The 20,287-nt window shown below is 38.0% G+C and overlaps 1 protein-coding gene across 2 annotated transcripts in view; it reads left to right on the top strand.

The window, feature by feature from the left end:
• Window positions 1–19,403, top strand: part of LOC126417601 (uncharacterized) — a 220,308-nt gene extending 200,905 nt beyond the window's left edge. The window contains exon 11 of one of the 2 annotated variants that reach the window (XM_050085132.1): window positions 18,332–19,403. In XM_050085132.1, coding sequence (XP_049941089.1) covers window positions 18,332–18,546 — 215 coding nt within the window. In that variant the 3' untranslated portion in view covers window positions 18,547–19,403. The remainder of the gene's footprint in view (window positions 1–18,331) is intronic. The other variant, XM_050085131.1, reaches the window with a different exon arrangement.
• Window positions 19,404–20,287: the final 884 nt, after the last annotated feature.

Here is a 20,287-nt window from a genome sequence, read left to right as displayed (position 1 = left end):
TGAAGATATTCATTAATGACACTTTTGTTTGCTTTCCCAAACAAGAAAACTCTACGCTGTTCCCCCCCCCCCTCCCCCTCCCCCCCCTCCCCCCCCCCCCCCCCCCCCCCCCCCCCCCACGACATAGAAGCCACAATGACATTATGGTCGCTAACACCTTCTTCTAGATTAACTTCCTCAAAAAGATCAGGTCGGTTTGTTCCCAAGATATCTAATATGTTCCCATCTCGAACTGGTTTTCTAACCAATTGTTCAAGGTTGTATGTTGAGAGCGCTGCTAGAATAACTTCACACGAATCTTTGCTTCTGCCCCCTGTGACAAACATGTAATTTTCCCAGTCAATGGATGCCAGATTAAAGTCTCCACCTATAACTAATGGATAATTTGGATATTTACTTCCTATGTACTCAACTTTCCATGAAACGTTCTGCAAAGTTTGTTGCGGATGCTGATAGTCTATAAAAACATCATAATACAATGGTAATCCTTGTCTGATTGACAGCTTTATCCAGACTATTCCATAGTCCGACCCAGTATCGATTCAACTAGGTTTAAACAGCTTTTAACTGCAATGAACACACCACCTCCCATAGAATCAGTCCTATCCTTCCTAAACATTGTCCAACCCAAGTTCAAAATTTCACTGCTTTTTATGTCTGGTTTCAACCAGCTTTCGGTACCTGATACAAAATTGGCATTGCTACTGTTTATTTCAGAGAGTAACTTGGGGATCTTGCTACAGACACTTTAACAATTTACTAACATGAGATTAAGCATATTTAAATCCTTTGGAATGACCTGTTTAGGCGAACTAACAATTTTTACAGTTGGCACATGGAGATGGTACGAACTTTCGTTACACTTGCAATGAACAACTTTCCAAACGTTCAAGAAGCTTGGTTTCACCAGGATGGAGTGACACACTGCACGGCAATGAATGGCATATGAGCGAGAATTGTGTGGCAACTATGTAATCTCATGATTCGGTAACATTCCGTGGTGCCAGATTTATCCATTTATGATTTTTTCTTGTGGGACTACCTCAAGAGCAAAGTCTACATGACTCGACCAAGAGCCCTGGGTGAGTTAAAACAGAGAATTCGAGATGCAATTCACAGTATCCCAGCTGAGACGTTGCAGCGGTCAATGAGGAATCTCAATAGCAGATTTCAGGAATGTATTCATACAGGAGGGCCAATGGCCGTGCCGCAGTGGTAACACCAGTTCCCGTCAGATCACTGAAGTTAAGCGCTGTCAGGCTGGACTAGCATTTGGATGGGTGACCATCTGGTCTGTGAGCGGTGTTGGCGAGCGGGATGGAATCAGCCCTTGTGAGGCAAACCAAGGAGCTACTTGATTGAAAAGTAGCAGCTCCAGTCTCGGAACCTGACGTACGGCTGGGAGAGAGCGGTGTGCTGAGCACATGCCCCTCCATATCCGCATTCAGTCTTGCCCATGGACTGAGGATGACACAGTGGCTGGTGGGCACCATTGGGTCTTCATGGCCTGTTCAGGAGGAGTTTAATTTTAGTTTTTGTTCGTACAGGAGGACGCCGTCTAAAGGACGTAATTTTTAAAAAAATGATAAATGCCATCAGTGTTTTGTAAAGGGCAAATTACTACAAATGCAACTTCTTTCCTTCATCACTTCTATTTTTTATTGGAGTGTGGAAATGTTCCCTTTTTTCTGTGTCACCCTGAATATAAATTAAACAAGAGGAAAGTGAGGATGGTAAGTCATTATTCAATGCTTTTGGGCAGCTAGTATATTTTTCTTTAGTTTTAGTAAATACCCTTCCATCTATCATGTTGTCAATCAGTTTTGCTGCCTGATTGCGTGGAATGAGTTGTAATAATTTATAAAGCACCCCATTCCTCCAGACCATGTCATATGCTGCACTTAGATCAACGAAATCAAATAATGATTTCTGCTTAATTTGGTACACTGCTTCAATAAACATTGTTAATCATGAGACTCGATCAGTGCAGCCATATCCTGGTCGGAATCCAGCTTGCTCAGTAGGGAGGTTCTGAAAAATCACTGAGCTAAACTGATTGTGTAGGTTTCTTTCAAGTAACTTGCAAAATAGTACCCAATTGTGTGATTGTACTTTGTGTGGTCTGATGCCATGCTGTGTTTGCGTGTTGCTATGATCTTTGATTGCTTTACTTTATATAGGACTGAACCAGATAACATTATGTCAGAGAAGAAATCTGCCAGCCATCTTTTTGCATAATTCCCATTATTGGGGTCGATTCTATTACTTCTCATTGCCCTTCCAGGTTGTAGACTTTTACAAGCAGCAGAAATGTCAGATACAGAGAGAGTTCTTGGGAACTCAGATTGTTCTTTTTGAGCAATGTAGGTCTGTTTCTTATGCATCTTGTCTGAGCTTTATCACTTGATGCTCTGTATGTGAACAGTAAATGTGACACAATCCTATAATGCTGATGTATGATTGTTGCCCCTTACTTATATGTTGTTTTGACCCAACTTCCCTAGTAATGACTATGCTTCTGTACTTGAAGTTTAAAAATTGTGCAACTCAGCAGTCTCTATCCACCTAGTAAGTCTGGCTGTATCGAGATTATGAAATGTAGAAATTCATCAATTTTTTTCTCAGTAGTTTAATTCCAACCTGGAATATAGTGCTTGCTGTAGCCCCTAGGGACTGCCTTGTTTGCTGCACTTATCATAGCTCCAACAGCCTCTCATAGTTTTTTGCTTTTGTGGGAGTCGAACCAAGACATTTGTTCAGATTTTTAGCAAATATGTCCCACTTCGTTTTTATAAATTTCTGTATAGGTCATGCAAAGGATGATACCAGTGGGATACTTGTTCCAATTTCAATAAAGATTGGATGGTGTTGGCCTTGTGGGAATTCTTGTAATACCAACCAGCAACACTGAGAGGTAATTTAATCTCACTAGTTGGTACAAAGCATAGATTGGAATTATACTTCTGTCTCCCTGGTGCTGATACAAATGTTCCTTTATCGTTTGCATCAAACAACACAAAATATAAGTTACTCTCTTGTGCCCAGTTTATGACAACTTCACCATTTTCATCATTTCCCTTTTACTTCCATTAAGTCTGGTGACTTGAAATCTCTGAGATACACGACGACAATACTATGTAAAAGGATAGACTGCTGCTCACTATATACTAGCGCTGATGAGTCGCAGACAGGCACTACAAAAAAGACTGTAAACCAATAAGCTTCCAGCCAAAACGGCCTTTATTGGAATTAGACAAAAAACACACAAATACGTGACCATGGTCTGCCGAGGCCAGACTGCATGATGGGGGAAGCAATCTGGATAGTGGGGGTGGGGGTGAGGAGGAGACTGGGGAAGAGGGGGGGGGGAGGGGGATAGCTTTCCTGCTACCTCTCCTCCTCCCTGCCCCAGCCTCTTCCTCACTCCCACCACCCAGACTGCTTCTCCCATCATGCACTGCTGCTTGTAGTCTGCCATCAGCAGGCAGAGACCATGGTTGTGTGTGTGTGTGTGTGTGTGTGTGTGTGTGTGTGTGTGTGTTGTCAAATTCTGATGAAGGTCTTCATGGCCAAAAGCCTATTTGTTTGACAGTCTTTTTTTGTAGTGTCTATCTTTGACTCAGCATCTCCGCTGTATGGTGAGTAGTGGTCTGTCTTTTGCATTATTTGTCATTTGTCATTATTTCATCCTGGATTTTCCTTTGTTCGAGATCTGTGATGAGGTGTTGTAATGTCAGGATGACCGGTGGAGGCCAAGAAATAGCTGGAAGTTTTTCTAGATTAATTACTGTTAGTCATTGAGATCAGATATGGAGTATAGATGTGCATTCTCGGTTGACAGTCGTACATATGTTGGCACTCTGTAAGCACAATGATACATTGCTAGTAGTAAGTCAGAGCCAGGAGTTTTTCAATGATCATTTTCAGTACAGGTTTCCTGAACAGTGACAACTTTGATGTTGTATTTTGATAAAATCTTTTGTAACACTTGGCACTTTGATTTAAATATGCTTTTGATACTGATTTGACAGATCTTGATAACAGGTCCAAAGTTTGTGGCTGGAGGGTTCTGAGAACAACTGTGTGAGTCCATGTCTTGTGACAAACTCATTTTATCCAGGATGTCATTGAGTTTATCTGACTGCCTCTGCTTCTCAGTTTTAGACATTTGCCTTGAACAGACTGTTCTGTAGCACCACCTGGAGGACATGTGTGGCTTGAGGAGGAATGTCAGGGATGTGAACAGTTGTTGTCCCCACATGATTACTACAGGCAGTCTAAGAAGATCCCAGAGAGCTAGCAGCACTGTTGCCAGCTATCAGCTGCATAGTGCCAACAGCTACAGGCGAAAACAGTAGTTGTTTATGTAGCTGCAATGACAGTGAGGCATTGCCATAGAGGCATTTACAAAATCACTGTATGCGAACAGTTGAGTTATGTGCACAATCATGCCATGCCCAGCCCACTGCAACTATCAGAGAATTTTTTATGCCAACTTGACTATAGTGTTGGAATCACTGAATGAAAACAACTAATTCAGTTGGTTACTGAAAAACAGTCAACAAATTCGGTTGTAGTTTTATGTACCAGTTGAATTATTCATTCAGTCTTTTGAACAAAAACCAGTCTGTGGGTGCAACCAAATGAAAACAATCAGTTCACTTGGTTGTTGTTTTATGTATTGTTTGGATTATTATTCATTTATTTCTTTCGAGTGTGGCAGCAACCGAATGAAAATTGTCAACGCACTCCTTTGTAGTTTAGCATATTGAGTGAGTTATTCATTCTTTCTTTTAAAATGAAAACAGTCTGTCAGTTGAACCATGTATTTCTTTCAACTGAAACCACTCTTTGGTGTCTTAGTTGACTGAGCTATCCGTTCAGTCCTCTGAGTGAACCCAGTCTGTTGTGTTTTCATTAGTTGAACTAAAGCAGTAGTATACAACCGGGATACACATACTCCCTCAGAGGGTAGCCCCCCACTCGGGGGCATGTGAAGACATCTCAGCTAAAGTAAACATTATACACATTCATTTAACTATGTACCGAATAGACTAATTCTTCATTTCATCATTTAAAATTTTTTGACACATTGCTGTGGATTAAGTTGTTCCAGGTCCAATTAACCCATAACTAATAATGCTGATATATCATTGGGGTGCAAAGTTGACCAAAAAAGTGCCCCCAGGGGACGTGAAGAAGAAAAGAGCATTGCAAAATTTTAGTGAATGTTTGCATTCCATTTTACTGAAAAGGTGTCATGATGTTCATTAATCAAAAACCATTCAAATCTACCCCTCTCAGAAAGAGGATGGCAGCCCGCCTCCTCCACATCCGTCTCCCGTGCCACCAAGGCCCAGCAGTGGCAAAGAGGTGTCCTGCCTCCATGGGGCCCCACACAGCTCCATCAGCTGGCACGCAGGCCACCTCCTCAAGTGCTGCTGTGGCCCTGGTGGCACAGGAGGCTGCCTGCAGCAGTGGTGTGTGCCCTGCCCCATAGACATTGCCCATTCCCGGATGGAAAAAGACTGAAACATATATATAAGTGAAATCATGTCACTCAAACCCAAAGACTGAAAGAGAATACTCATATACCAGATGTAACTATCTGAGACTTACGTCAATCGGTCGTCTCACATTATAGAAAAAACATTCATATAGCTAACACATGGCTACAGAGACTAGTTTCATTTGGTTGTTTCATTGACTGAAAAACTGAATGCAAAAGGAAAAAAAAATTTTTTTTTCATCAGTTGGTTGTTAAAACTAGTCTGTTGTTCCATAACTAGTGATCACTATGTGGAGTCCAGTCAGTATATGAAATACCCTGTCCATTAATTTTTGATACCTACAGTTGATCTTCTGTGAATTGTTTGTCATAAATTAGCTATTTTTCAGTATGAACGTGGTGTTGATAAAAACTGTGTGCGAACTGGGAATCTTTGCCTTTTGCAGGCAGTACTCCTACTGACGGAGCTATCTGGGTGGGGTTCCTGATCCGCTCTCATAAATTAACTTCTGCCAAGATGTCTCTCCTACTCCCTAGACTTCACAGAAGCTGTTCTGTCACCCTTGAGGTCCCCGAAGAAAATCTTAGCAACAGCAAATAGTGAAGAATCAGTCACACTTGTTTGCAAGGGTTGTTTGAAGGGTGTGGTGTGTGTTCCGTGTTACCCATGATTTATATGTTGGTGTAAATCATGTTTTGATCTTCAATATCCACCCCTTCCAAAAATTATACAAACCCTCCCATTTACATCACATTTCATAAAAAGTGTAAAATATTCTATACCAAATAGAAAATTATACACTACTATAAAATAGTTGTCCAGTTAGTCACTTTATATTATCTTTTATACACACATAAAATCCTCTAGTCATTTTATGTTGTCTCAACATCACTCTGTTTAAATAGTACTGTCATATTATACTTTTCACTAATATAACATTCTGTTCGTTTTATTTCATGTCTAGAGATCACTATTCATTTGTGATTCTCTTAAGTTTTCTACTTGACTATTATATTCGGTTCCCTACGTACTAACATTATACAATAGTTTAAGATTTTGGGAATAGATTATAGAAAAGTTTAAGATTTGAAGAGAATTCGGTGCAGGAAAACTATCTTGGAAGAAACATTGAAAACAAATCGGGATCTGGCGGTCGTCACTCCGCCTGTTAACTCAGAATCTTAATGTCCCTGGGGGTATTAACTTTATGTCTTTTACGTTTTAATTTCCTTTCTCTGATCCCATTATAGGAGGTTTGATAGCCTTCTCATTATGTCTACTTACTCGTTGTGGTGCCTTTTCAACTAAATTTTTATAAACCATTTCCTGTTTAAGTTCATAATCTTCAGTAGGCTGTTCAGGCCAAATGAAACATTTAATAAGAGGTTCTCCTACAAAGGGTTTGCCTATTACTTCTAAAGATGTTAATCCCGTTGATAAATATAGAAGTTCATTTAAAATAAGTTCAAAAGTCTTTGACCTTCAATGCCCATAAAGTATGTTTTTCATGGCAGTAGGTGCGGCATAATTTTCCAATCTCGTTCATTACCCGTTCACATAGATTTGAGGATGGGTTATAGTTGGATATTAACACTTGACGAATACCTTCCCATGCCAAAAATTCTTTAAAATCGTTACTAACAGACTGTGGTCCATTATTGGAGAGAAACCGTTTCGGTTTCCCTACCTCCAGAAAATATTGTTGCAAACAGTGTATCACTGATGGTGTATTTGCTTTTTTAATAGGGTGCAACTTAACATACTTTGACCAACACCCTATGAGGACTAAAATGTACGACACTCCTCCCTTACCTTTCGGAATTGGTCCAAAGAAATCCACTGCTGTAAGAGAGTGTATATATACTTAGGAATGATTGCATACATTTTGTATTTAACATGAGTGTTACTCTCTTTCACCTTCTGACAGATTTCACAAGTCCTAATTAAAGATGCTACTGTATGTCGTAGCCTTTAAAGTAATAGAACTCATTCATATGAGCTATACATTTCTTTATTCCGAAATGTCCATACCCAGTATGAACATACCACACAATTTTGTCTTCCTGTAACTCCGGAATGCATAAACACCACCATTATGATGTTATACTATCTCTCCAAAATAAATTATGACCCTTAATTTTCTACTTTCCTGCTTGATTAGGAGGCAAGGAATTCCTAATACACATAGCAAGTATCTTGGTAAAATAGGGATCATGATGTATGTTATCTGTTACTCTTTGTGCCATCTCTTGTACCCTGGTATGTGGATACTCTCCTGTCAGAAAATTAATTGCAAAAATTAAGCCAGGTCCTTCTGTCCATTTTAACTCTTCCATGCCTATAGGTAACTTGGACAAAGTGTCTGGTACAAAATTCTGAGAACCTTTTACATACTGTATTCGAATGTCATATTCTTGTAGGAACAACATCCATTGCATTAATCTACTATGTAACAAACGACTATTCATCAAAAAAGATAGAGCTTGATGACCTGTGTAGATATGGATTTCTGACACTCATACTACTGTTTGGAATTTTTGGATACTCCATACTATTGCTTACAGTTCTTTTTCAGTAGCTGTGTAGTTTAATTCATGTTTATTAAAACTGTGGCTATAGATCTGTGATTTACATTATCTATACCCCACTCTCCTTGGAATAGTTCTGCCGCGATCCCGTAATCAGATGTGTCGGTTGCAATTTTAAATGGTTCGCCCATACTAGGATGATGCAATATGGGTGCTTCTACTAGTGCTCTTTTTATGTTTTCAAACACATTATTTGCCTCTTGATCCCAGACCCACAGTATTCCCTTTCTTAACAAACACAAAATTCTTGTGTCTTTTAGTTCTTGTCCCCTAATGTACCGTCTATAGTACGCGGCCATTCCGATAAATTCCTTCAATTGTCTCACGTTTTTAGAGGGTGGACATTCCTTAATAGCTTTTATGCACTCAGGATCCAGTCTAATCTCCTGTACCCCTACAAGATGCTCTAAAAACTTAAGCTCTTGCCTTGCAAAGTGCGACTTAGACAATTTCATTGTAATACCTTTTTATTTAAATTTTTTCTCGGTCTTACTCAGTGTTAGGCAATGTTCTTCCCAGGTAGCTGAGATTATGAGAATATCATCTGCATATATTATTAAATCCTGTAACAAATCTCTCTCTAATGCCTCGTCCAGTGCACGTATAAATACTGAGACTGAGATATTAAGTCCAAATGGTAACACATTGAAATGATACAGAAACATGGTTATTTCTTTGATTCAGGATGTAACTTATTTTGCCAATATCCCACAGTCAGGTCCATCATGCTAAAAAACTTTGCTTTCTCAAATTTGGATAACAGTTCTTCGATGTTAATTGGTCTGTTTCGTTTTGTTTCTATATGCTTCTTCAATGTATGCACATCTAGCATTAATCGCACACCTCCTGTAACCTTTTTTACTACTACTAAAGGGTTATTCATGACACTAGAACTGTGTTCTATTATATTGTTGTCAATCATTTTGTCAATTTCCTCCTTAATTGCTTCTTTCAAACTTACTGGTATTGGATATGGCTTACAGAAAAATGGAGTGTCATCTTTTGATTTCAATCATGCATATGTAATCGCTGATATTACCAGGACAATCAGAAAATACTTCTTCATATTCCATTAGAATTCCATATAAATCTAGTTTTTGTGCATTGGTTAATATTGGGGATTCTTTTACTTTGTTTTGTATATCAATTCTATGTGCTAATTGGTCTACATTATCGATCTCCGGTGACAGTTGTGCTGTAGCTGTTAATCGCAGACATTGACTCTAAGTTGTTTGTTTACCAATGTAACTGTTTGTCACAAACGGTACCCAATATCTACTGTCCCCTTTCGCAAAACATAGAAGATTTTCCTCAAAATTTAAAATGACTTTAAATTCTAATAGCCGATCTAACCCAAATAATACATCTGTATTGATATTTTCTACTATTAACAATGTATGATGAAACAAATTATTTCCAATGTGGCAATTCACCTGGGTTTCGTGTTTTACAACTTTGCTCTTCGTTCCTGTTACACAACCATGTAAACTCCAGTTACTAGTAACAGAGGTAGGTGATGTTTAACTCGTAATAAGTTAAAGAACGCACTAGAAATTAGTGACACCTCACTCCCAGAATCTATAAATATGTTCACTTCAAAAGTCTCCACATTTCCTACTATTATTGTTTGTGGATTATTGGTAGTCAAGTTTGGTTCTTCCAGTAACAACCATTCTTTTGTCAGTATTTTGTCCATGAAATTAACATACTTCTTATAAACCAGGCCTCCTAGTGTATCTCTACGACCTGCGCCCCAGCCCTGGATCCAGATCACACTATGTTTTCCTCATTACTAGTAATCACCGGTTGGTTACCAAACCAGGGTACTACATTACCACTTTTTGCTCTATTATTACTTGACACAAATTCCTGTGAAGTTACTGGACCTAAATTTGAAGGTGGATGCTTCTTCTGATAATTATCATTACTATTATTCTGGTTACACTGGTGTACTCTAGCTAAGTTAGCCTCATGTCTTTTAAAGTTATTATTACTAATCCTTTTGTAATTATGATTTTCGTTCTGGTGTACGCTCTCATTGCGCTGCTTATTTAAGGCATCCAGTGTGTCCACAAAGGATAATAATTCTTCAACCGTTTTCCACCCACTACATAATATATCCTTCCTTACGTAAATGGGCAATCTTATTATTAAAATTCGAACTAACCTCTCTTCCTCCATTGGTTTATCTAAGTATTTCGCTTGTGTTAAATGCCAGTCGAAATACTTACTCATTGTTCCCCACATATTACTGTAATACTTCGGGTCCCACAAGTCCGATAACAGATTTTCCTGGGCACTTGCTGACCAATACTTCTCTTTAAACTTCTTTTGAAAATCTTCCCTAGAGGAAAAGTTTTCAATGTTTACTGTACCCCACTCTGAGGCTTGCCCTAGTAGATACCCCACAGCAAACTTAATCTTTTTCGAATCCTCCCAGTTCTTGGGCAAGGCTTGGTTGAAGTTTTTCAAAAAATGGGTGAGATGTACTTCCCCATCTGACTTAAACTTAGGGAATTGCCTGGATAATCCAGAATTGGCTCCTCATTGTAAATAAAAAAAAAAATTCTACACTGAGTATAATAACTATACTAACAGTCAATTATTCAACAGTTTCTTTTTAACTTTACACTCAAATAATTATTGTTTTGCGCTCACCTGGCGTAGAGTTCTAATTGCATTGGTGAGCAGATGCGGAATCAGTGCTGGTGAACAGCACTGGTGCCAATGACATCGAATGTTGGTTTCAGCATCGGCATTGGTGGGCGTATGTTGAATCATCACCAGTGAGAATTTTTCTCATCATATTTCTTCTTAGTCTAATATGTCGGAGGCTTCTCTCTCTTCTTTTAATGTTATATCTTCCTTACGTCTTCTCTTTTATTGTGATTATTAACTTTCACCATTTGAACTTTTTAGAGAGAATCCATTTCCTTGAAACAGTTCTCTTGTCTTATTATATCTGGTTACTGCAGCAACACATCATATCTTCTGCTTCGATTTACTCTCAGAATTCCCGTTTTTGCAAGTCCTTTCCACTGGTCACCACGTTTAATGATGTCGACAATAAGAAGCGATGTGAAGTTATATAGCCTCCAAAATTCACATCTCTCTCACATCAGCTGACTTACATGGTATGCACAGCCGATCTTCTTCTCTGGATAGCCAGCTATGTCAATCTCCTAAAAACTTCTTCTCCAAAGAATACTGCTGGTTAACGGAATTTAACAGACTCCCCCCCATGAAATAAGTGGATACTCGCAGAATACTTTTAGTTTAGTCTTATTATATTTCAACTTCCACAAAGAACAAATTCACCACTTCTCACATAAATATTCGAATGTTTGCAAGTCAACCGATTCGTCTAGCATTAGACTCGATTAAATACATTTACAATAACGTAGTTTTTACAACCACATAATTTATGAACATGTCTTGCTTCTAGCAAGTCCAACGCGTGAAGTATAATTAACAATGTTTCAACTGTTCTTCTTTTTTCTCATTACAATAGTCAACTATATAAAACACCTTAAGATATATAAACACTCCTTGTTCTTCCAAGACGGCGCGAGCGGTAAACACTTGTGGATGCTGTTCGACCATTGCATCTACCTTGTGCTCGTTACTCCTTTCTAGCCTGCACACACAAACATGTGTCGCGCAGTATGTACATTCTCTCACACTTATTTTTAAAACATCATGTGTTCGAGATGGTAGAAGGGTGAGTGGTTCTAGCATTTATGCAGAAATTCTCGAAGCACTACAACCTGTTCATTGATGTAATATGATTTGCGATTTCTAGGTAGATTAATAAAAACTTTCCCAACTGTATCGATAGATGGTTGAACTTTCCCTTGTTCACTTCTAATTACTTCTTCCTTCAATGCATTACCATCTATAAGGTGAAAATTATTTCTCAGGGAAAGAAATCTGTCTTGAGATTCTTTGGTGGATAGTACTGGGACATTTAATCCTTTCTGCCATACATTAAAGTTCTAGGATATCGAATCATGCCCATTATTAAATTTAAACCAATAAACTGCTTAAGATCAAAATGATTTGTAAATAATAATACATACTTATTTGTGAATTCTGGTACAAAAGTTAAAAAAAATCTTCAGGGAAATACCGAGACCAGTACTGTGAAGGGTTTTTCAGTACCACTGGAACCTTAAAAAATATATGTAACCAATATGGGATGTATGCTTAAATATTAAAAATCAAGCAATGGAAAATCTAGGAAGGAATGTAACAATACCAGAGAAGGAAAGTTGCTACTCACCATACAGCAGAGATGCTGAGTCGCGATGTTGTTGTTGTGGTCTTCAGTCCAGAGACTGGATTGATGCAGCTCTCCATGTTACTCTATCCTGTGCAAGCTTCTTCATCTCCCCATACCTACTGCAACGTACATCCTTCTGAATCTTTTTAGTGTATTCATCTCTTGGTCTCCCTCTACGATTTTTACCCTCCACGCTGCCCTCCGATACTAAATTGGTGATCCCTTGATGCCTCAGAATATGCCCTACCAACCTATCCCCTCTTCTAGTTCAAGTTGTGCCACAAATTTCTCTTCTCTCCAATTCTATTCAATACCTCCTCATTAGTTATGTGATCTACCCATCTAATCTTCAACTTTCTTCTTTAGTATCACATTTCGAAAGCTTCTATTCTCTTCTTGTCCAAACTATTTATCGTCCACATTTCACTTCCATACATGGCTACACTCCATACAAATACTTTCAGAAACGACTTCCTGACACTTAAATCTATACTCAGTGTTAACAAATTACTCTTCTTCAGAAACGCTTTCATTGCCATTGCCAGTCTACATTTTATATCCTCTCTCCTTTGACCATCATCAGTTATTTTGCTCCCAAAATAGCAAAACTCATTTACTACTTTAAGGGTCTCATTTCCTAATCTAATTCTCGCAGCATCACCCAATTCCATTTTCCTCGTTTTGCTTTTGTTGAAGTTCATCTTTTATGCTCCTTTCAAGACACTGTCCATTCTGTTCAGCTCCTCTTCCAGGTCCTTTGCTGTCTCTGACAGAATTACAATGTCATCAGCGAACCTCAAAGTTTTTATTTCTGCTCCATGGATTTTAATTCCTACTATGAATTTTTCTTTTGTTTCCTTTACTGCTTGCTCAATATACTGACTGAATAACATCGGGGATAGGCTACAACCCTGTCTCACTACCTTCCCAATCACTGCTTCCCTTTCATTCCTCTCGACTCTTATAACTGCTATCTGGTTTCTGTACAAACTGTAAATAGCCTTTCGCTCCATGTATTTTACCCCTGCACCTTCAGAATTTGAAAGAGAGTATTCCAGTCAACGTTGTCAAACGCTTTCTCTAAGTCTACAAATGCTAGATATGTAGGTTTGCCTTTCCTTACTGTGTTGTCTAAGATAAGTTGTAGGGTCAGTACTGCCTCATGTGTTCCAACATTTTTGATATTCCCTGAGGTCAGCTTCTACCAGTTTTTCCATTCATCTGTAAAGAATTCGAGTTAGTATTTTGCAGCCGTGGCTTATTAAACTGATAGTTCTGTAATTTTCACATCTGTCAACACCTTCTTTCTTTGGGATTGGGATTATTATATTCTTCTTGAAGTCTGAGGGTATTTCGCCTGTCTCATACATCTTGCTCACCATCTTCGTCTACATTCTCTTCCATTTCTATAATATTGTCCTCAAGAACATCACCCTTGTATAGACCCTCTATATACTCCTTCCATCTTTCTGTTTTCTCTTCTTTGCTTAGAACTGGGCTTCAATCTGAGCTCTTGATATTCATGCAAGTGGTTCTCTTACCTCCAAAGGACTCTTTAATTTTCCTGTAGGCAGTATCTATCTTACCCCTAGTGATATGCGCCTCTACATCCTTACATTTGTCCTCTAGTCATCTCTGCTTAGCCATTTTGCACTTCCTGTCGGTCTCATTTTTGAGACATTTGTATTCCTTTTTGCCTGCGCGATAGGCACAACAAAAAGATTCACACCACAGAGTGTGATTTCAGCTCTCTGAGACTGCAGACATGTCTGCAAGTGTGTGTGTGCATGTGTGTGTGTGCATGTGTATATGTGGATGTGTGTCTACTGCTGACAAAGGCCTTAATGGACGAAAGCTTTAATTGTGTGAATCTTTTTGTTGTGCCTATCGCAACTCAGCATCTCTGCTATATGGTGAGTAGCAACTTTCCTTCTCAGCTAATGTTAAATATTAAAAATGCATTAAATAAACTAACATGTTCTTCACCTCTGTATTGGAAGCATGTGGAGAAAGAAAATCCTTCTCAACAAAATCCATCTCTCTCCATATCCACATTTGGTGCATCATCCTTGCTTTAGAAGGCTGAGGATTCACTTCATGGGACTCATTTGACATCACGCAGTGTTGTGAACATGCAGTGAGATTACTGCTTTCTTTTGAAGATGTTTCTTTTATGTCCCTCACTGACATTCTGTAACCTCCCCTTCCTAATCGTCCTACTGGATTGTGATGTAACTGACTCTGATCGCATATGCCTAATGAAATTTTACAGTTGGTAATGCTATCGTTACTGAACGAAAATAACACTAGTTAGTTGGAGGAAAGTGTACAACAGACTCTTCTGAATGAAGAATCTATTCTAAACCTAATCTAAATACTGATCATAATTTCGAAATGGGTGGAATATAGTGCAGTCTCGCTCAAACCACACGGAGGGGGAGGCAGGGAGGGTACCACATGATATTTTCTACAGAATTGACTGATAATACAAAGAAAACAGTGATTAGCTAAAACGCAGACAATTAAACTATTGCCAGCCTGCTAGGGCAATGAATCTCCAGAATCTTAAAAAAGGTAATGGCAAAAAAATTTAAGCAAATAATCACTGGCATGGCAACAGAAGGTTGTCACACCTTTTTTTTAATGAACTGTTGTATTTTAAAAAGGTGTGACAACGTTCTGTTGCCACGCCAGTGATTATTTGCTTAAATGAATCAGAAAGCACTGAGTTTGCAGTTACTTATTCAGAAATACTAAATTTTGAAATTAATGCTAAATGAAATTACTGGTTAAATAAATGACTGGCTTAACTTGATCTTTGTTGTGTAAAATAATAATAATAACTTTCAGTAACCTCAGTGTAACATAATGCAAAATTTAGAAAAAAAAAATCAAGAAATTTCCTTTTGATTATTGAAAGATTGAACTGAATTCCCTTTAAGCAAATGACCATCTGATTTTACTTTAAATATAACAACAACAAAATACATAAGAATCCAGTAGAAGTCACTCGCTAAGCTAAATGCAGAGTAAATGAAATTGTGCACTCTTAATTTGTGCTGTATCTTTAGTTATTAGTTTTGCCAGTGAAATTTTTAGTTACTTTAAGTGAATGAAGTGAATACTCAAAAATACAAATTAGTTAAGCATCTGTTATGCAATACAAGAATGAACAGTTACTGAGACAGAAAATATAGTCTAAAACTGGTTATTAGCAAACACACCAATCTGTCAATAAATAGTTAGTCAATTTTCCTAATTTTACAACAATCTGTGATTGCCTGGAAAGGAAAGAGACCCTGCTTGGTAACAATGTATGAGGACAGTGACAACACAGGTGCCCTGCAAGTTTCAACTATTGCAGGTTATTATTCAAGTTAGTCATATCTTGTGAAAGAACTGGGTCTGGGTAATGCATATATAAATTTATAATTTTTTCTTAACAGTCTTACGGTGTTGTAGGTGTGGGGATGACAAAGAATGTAACCGACGACAGTGCTGAACTGCTGCTACTGGTTGAGAACCTCAAGTTGTCTCCAGAGCCATGGATAATTATGGGACAGGCAATAGTTGGAATTGCAGCTTCCTCCGCCTGTCCACTCCTACCACATCACATTCTCAATACTCGCAGGTTAACAAATCAGGCGCGTCTAAATTGGCTCGAGCACAGAGCACACTGCGTCTGTGGGAGCACTCAACAAACACTTCTTCACTCTTTCATGACTCAAGCTGCTCTGCTTCCCCTCTGCTCGCAACGCGATGGAGACTCTCCATATGCAAAGATAAACAGCGGCACAGCTACTGCCATTTGATTGTTGCTATTGATACATTTAAATAAAGTTCCCTTGGCTATTATCCAGCAATTTACAGTATTTTCATTATAATTACAATCAAGCAAATAAATACACTATTACATTAGATTACATATTAAGTATAGGTTCTGTAAGAAAGCTTACAGATTCAGAATCAGAAGTACAGTACAAGTTATCAATGGATATTAAACGGCAAAAATTTTGGATGGTGCAGAAGGTATTTTAACTGCATTTTCAGTGTTACAAGTTGTAATGAGAAATCAGCATGAGCATTGTCAACTTCAGACAGATCTCTTATGTCTGTCATTTCATTCAAGATACTATGTATTCCACTTTCGGGTAAAATGTATTTACCATTTGATATCAGAAGCAAAAGCAATAATATCCCTCTTACAATAAATACTTTTAAAATAAAAGTGAACTTAAATTAACATTTCTTGGCTCTGAATTATTACCCAAATGACTGTGCAGATGAATGATAAAATCTAAACACAATACTAACCCATATAATAGCGAGAGTTATTATGTGTCCCACAATAGAAAGCATAATTTGAAGAGACTCACAAATAACAGCGTACAGTTGTTGTTATTACATTTCTTTTGATAAGAAAACTTTAATACTGTCATTCATTTAAACAATATAATGAAGACTAAGAAAATATCTTACATTGCTGTTGCAACAACAGTCGCTGGCGTACTGAATTTTCATTGTAGAGCAGTATGCCATGAACAATTGGAACTAGAAATGCATTTGTAACAACAGGGATAGACCCACAATACTGACTCGAGCCAGTGTGAGCCAGAGAAGTGAAAACAAGCCAAGAAAATAATTATACGAACTGACTTGCATATTCATGTGGGTCACAGCTGAAAGGGATATATTTATTAACTGACAACCAGATGGTTAGTTAACTGAAACTGGTTGTCACTCAAACAATATGGTTGTGCCATGCTGCTTTGCAATGTTGTTTACAGAAATATAATGACATTCGTTCTGGGTACCAGTGCAACTTGCTCACTGTTAAACCTGAATGTCTAAAAGTTGCGGATCAACAGAATATTTCAATTCACATTCAGCATTGAAAGCATTCAATGGAGCCCTGAGTTTCCTAAAAGGGAAAGCAATGACATTTCTTAAATACAATGGAACAACCAAAAAGCTTCAATTGTCAACTCATGAGCAACAAAAATTTCTTTGATATGAACTGGCGCAATGCCTCCAACTTCAGTGTCAGTGAAAATATAGTGTCTAATGTCTACAGTGACATCCTCCAAATAACAAAAGCATAACTCTCAGTGCTGTGGAGTAGTGTTATTAGTAGCATAAAATGACCGTGGTGCCATTAACACAAACATATTGGTACACATCATGAGATAACAGACTGTAGTTTGGATTAATAGAGGTATAAACCAAGATAGTTTTATCAGTTATCCAGTTGAATTTTTATATTCTTGGACTTATATATCACAATAAATTTTCAAAAGCTTTTACCATATACTTCACTGAAATTTCTAAGCCCACTGAAGTTTGGCAACCCAATTAAACTTACGACTCAGAAATAAAATTCAGTAGAGACAGAGGTAGTGACTGGATATATTGCACAAGTATGAAATCCCAATGAGTTCCTGTATAATCATAATTTTGTACAGCTAGCAGTAATCATCTGTTTTGGGCTCTGATTATGAAAATGCAGGACTAATTCTCTAATTTTCAGCTCAATACAATTCCCTCCCTTGTCAGCTGTATGACCAATCTGTTTGTTCATGTTCGTGATGATACTATATCAAACATTATTTACCAAAATGCTTTTTAATTATGTTCATTATTGTCCAACATAATTTTGTATGCTTAAATTTAAATAACTACATTTTCCTTTATGATACTTGTGCAGATGAAGTTGTGGACATTGAAAATAATCTGGCAATTTGGCAAGTTAGTATTGATTGTTGGCTAAGCATAAAAGTTAACTGAATACTGAGCTGTGTCCTACTTACCTGTTGGTGTCACCAAATGCCATTAGGTCAGGTCCTCAAAGTTCACAACAATGTCTTCAGCTATGCATGCTGGTTTCTGCATTATAATTCATAACCTTGTGAGGAAAGCTCCTTTTTAACAATGTGCTGTCTCTTCTTCCTCAGAATGTTCTGTCTACACATACATTCGAGATGAACCATTAAGGCAACAAGTGTGGAATACATTACAAAAGCTGAAAGATCGAGGATGCTTTCGCAAATACAGACGGGCTGAAGACCTGATAGAAGTGGATATCGGAGTTACAGTTGAGAGAGGATTTAAAAAATATATGTTATTAGGTGGAGTGCTAAATAATCTTGAAGTCTCCCACAAACAGTAAGGGTATTATAACCTTAGAGATCCTCATCTGCCTCAGAATTCAGTTTTAAATATTTCATTGAATCCTCAACTAATAGAAAGGTAAATGTGATGGGAGTTGATGGTCCCTGCTTCATTAGAGTTTTCAAAGTTGTGGTGCAAGTGATATATTTTTAGGCACTTCATATCTCCAAAATTGCATTCATATGTCTTTTAGTGATAGGAGTTCCTAATCACGCAGTTGAAGTTCTTAATATCAAATGTGTTGTCTCTTGATATTTCACTGTGTTATATTCATTTGTTATTTGTAAAATACTCTGAGCAGCAAATATTTGTTATATTTGTACCTGATTATAGCTTTTATAATTGAGCTGAGAAAGGTAAATAATTGTACCATACATCTCAGTACAGCTATATTCATAATTTGTACTGTTATTTTTATCTGGAGAGAGAATTGTGAAGGTTTTATATTTTGTATCGTCATGACAGTTTTTCTCATTACATTAATATTTTAGCTTCACTTTTCAATCACAGATATTGTACTGATTTGATTTAATGCTTAATGGCAGTATCCATTTCGTGTCTCTGTTGCATACCGTGTTCTGCCTAGTAGAAGAAAAACTGTGAAAGCTATTAAGGCAGGAAGTTTTAACAGTTGCTCTTCCTTTGTATTTTATGGAAACATTTTTTAAATTCTATTTTTTGTGTAATTTCTGTGAAATAAACAACTTCACAATATGTATAATTGATATGATGTCAGCTGCAGCTTCCTAACACGAGTTTATAAGCATTAGTGTTGCTCTTTAGGCACAATTTCTGATTTTATTTGAAATTTTCTTTCTATGCCCATCTTTGCACTTCATCCAGACTTTCTCAAGACATTAAACACTATAAAATTACTTTTATATTATGTGTGAGGGGCGTTCAATAAGTAGTGCAATACATTTTTTCTCTGAAAGCAAGTTGGTTTTATTCAGGATTCCAATACACCATATTATTCCCCACTCTTTTGGCTAGAAAGGCCTACTTTTCAACATAATCTCTGTTCAATGCGACAATGTTAAGCCACCTTACTGGGAGGACCTGTATGCCCGAATGGTACCACTCTACTGGTCAACTTCCGAGCCAACGTCTTGCTGCACCAGTAACCTCCCCATCATTTCTGTACTGCATCCTGTGGAGTGCATCCTTCATATGAAGTCTGAAGTTGGGAGATCCAGGCTGTGAGTGGATGAGGAAGAACAGTCCAATGATGAGTTCTTTTGCATTTCTGTGGAGATGGAAACTCTGAAGTCACTTCTTCAATTTCCTGAGGGTAGCACAATACACTTTTAGAGTCGATTGTTGCACCATGAGGAGTGGCATCTAACAGAATAACTTAGAAGTCCACTACCTTGACTGTACTGACTGGGTGCGGCTTTGAACTTTTGCTTCGGAGGAGATAGATTGTTGTTTCATTGTGTTTCCAGTTCATAATGATGAACCCATGTTTTGTCACCTGTGACAATGTTTGACAAAAGATTGTCACAGTCAACCTCTTAACAGATGGTCCTTCGTTCCTCTTATTGTCCCTCTGTTAGGCAGTGAGGGACCAAGCAGGCACACACCTTTGAGTACCCCAACTGGTGGACGAGTCGGTCAGCACTAACAAAAGAGATGTACAGTTCTGTGACGAGGTGTTTGATTGTGATTTGTCAATCACAGTCAGATGAGTGTGTTCACATGGGCCGACACTGCAGGAGGTACAGCTGTGTATGCCTGGC

This window comes from Schistocerca serialis, chromosome 1 (genome assembly GCF_023864345.2).
Source record: "Schistocerca serialis cubense isolate TAMUIC-IGC-003099 chromosome 1, iqSchSeri2.2, whole genome shotgun sequence".
Classification (NCBI taxonomy): Eukaryota; Metazoa; Arthropoda; class Insecta; order Orthoptera; family Acrididae; genus Schistocerca; species Schistocerca serialis.
The sequence above is the reverse complement of the archived record's forward strand: the minus strand, read 5'-3'. Positions and strand labels throughout refer to the sequence as shown.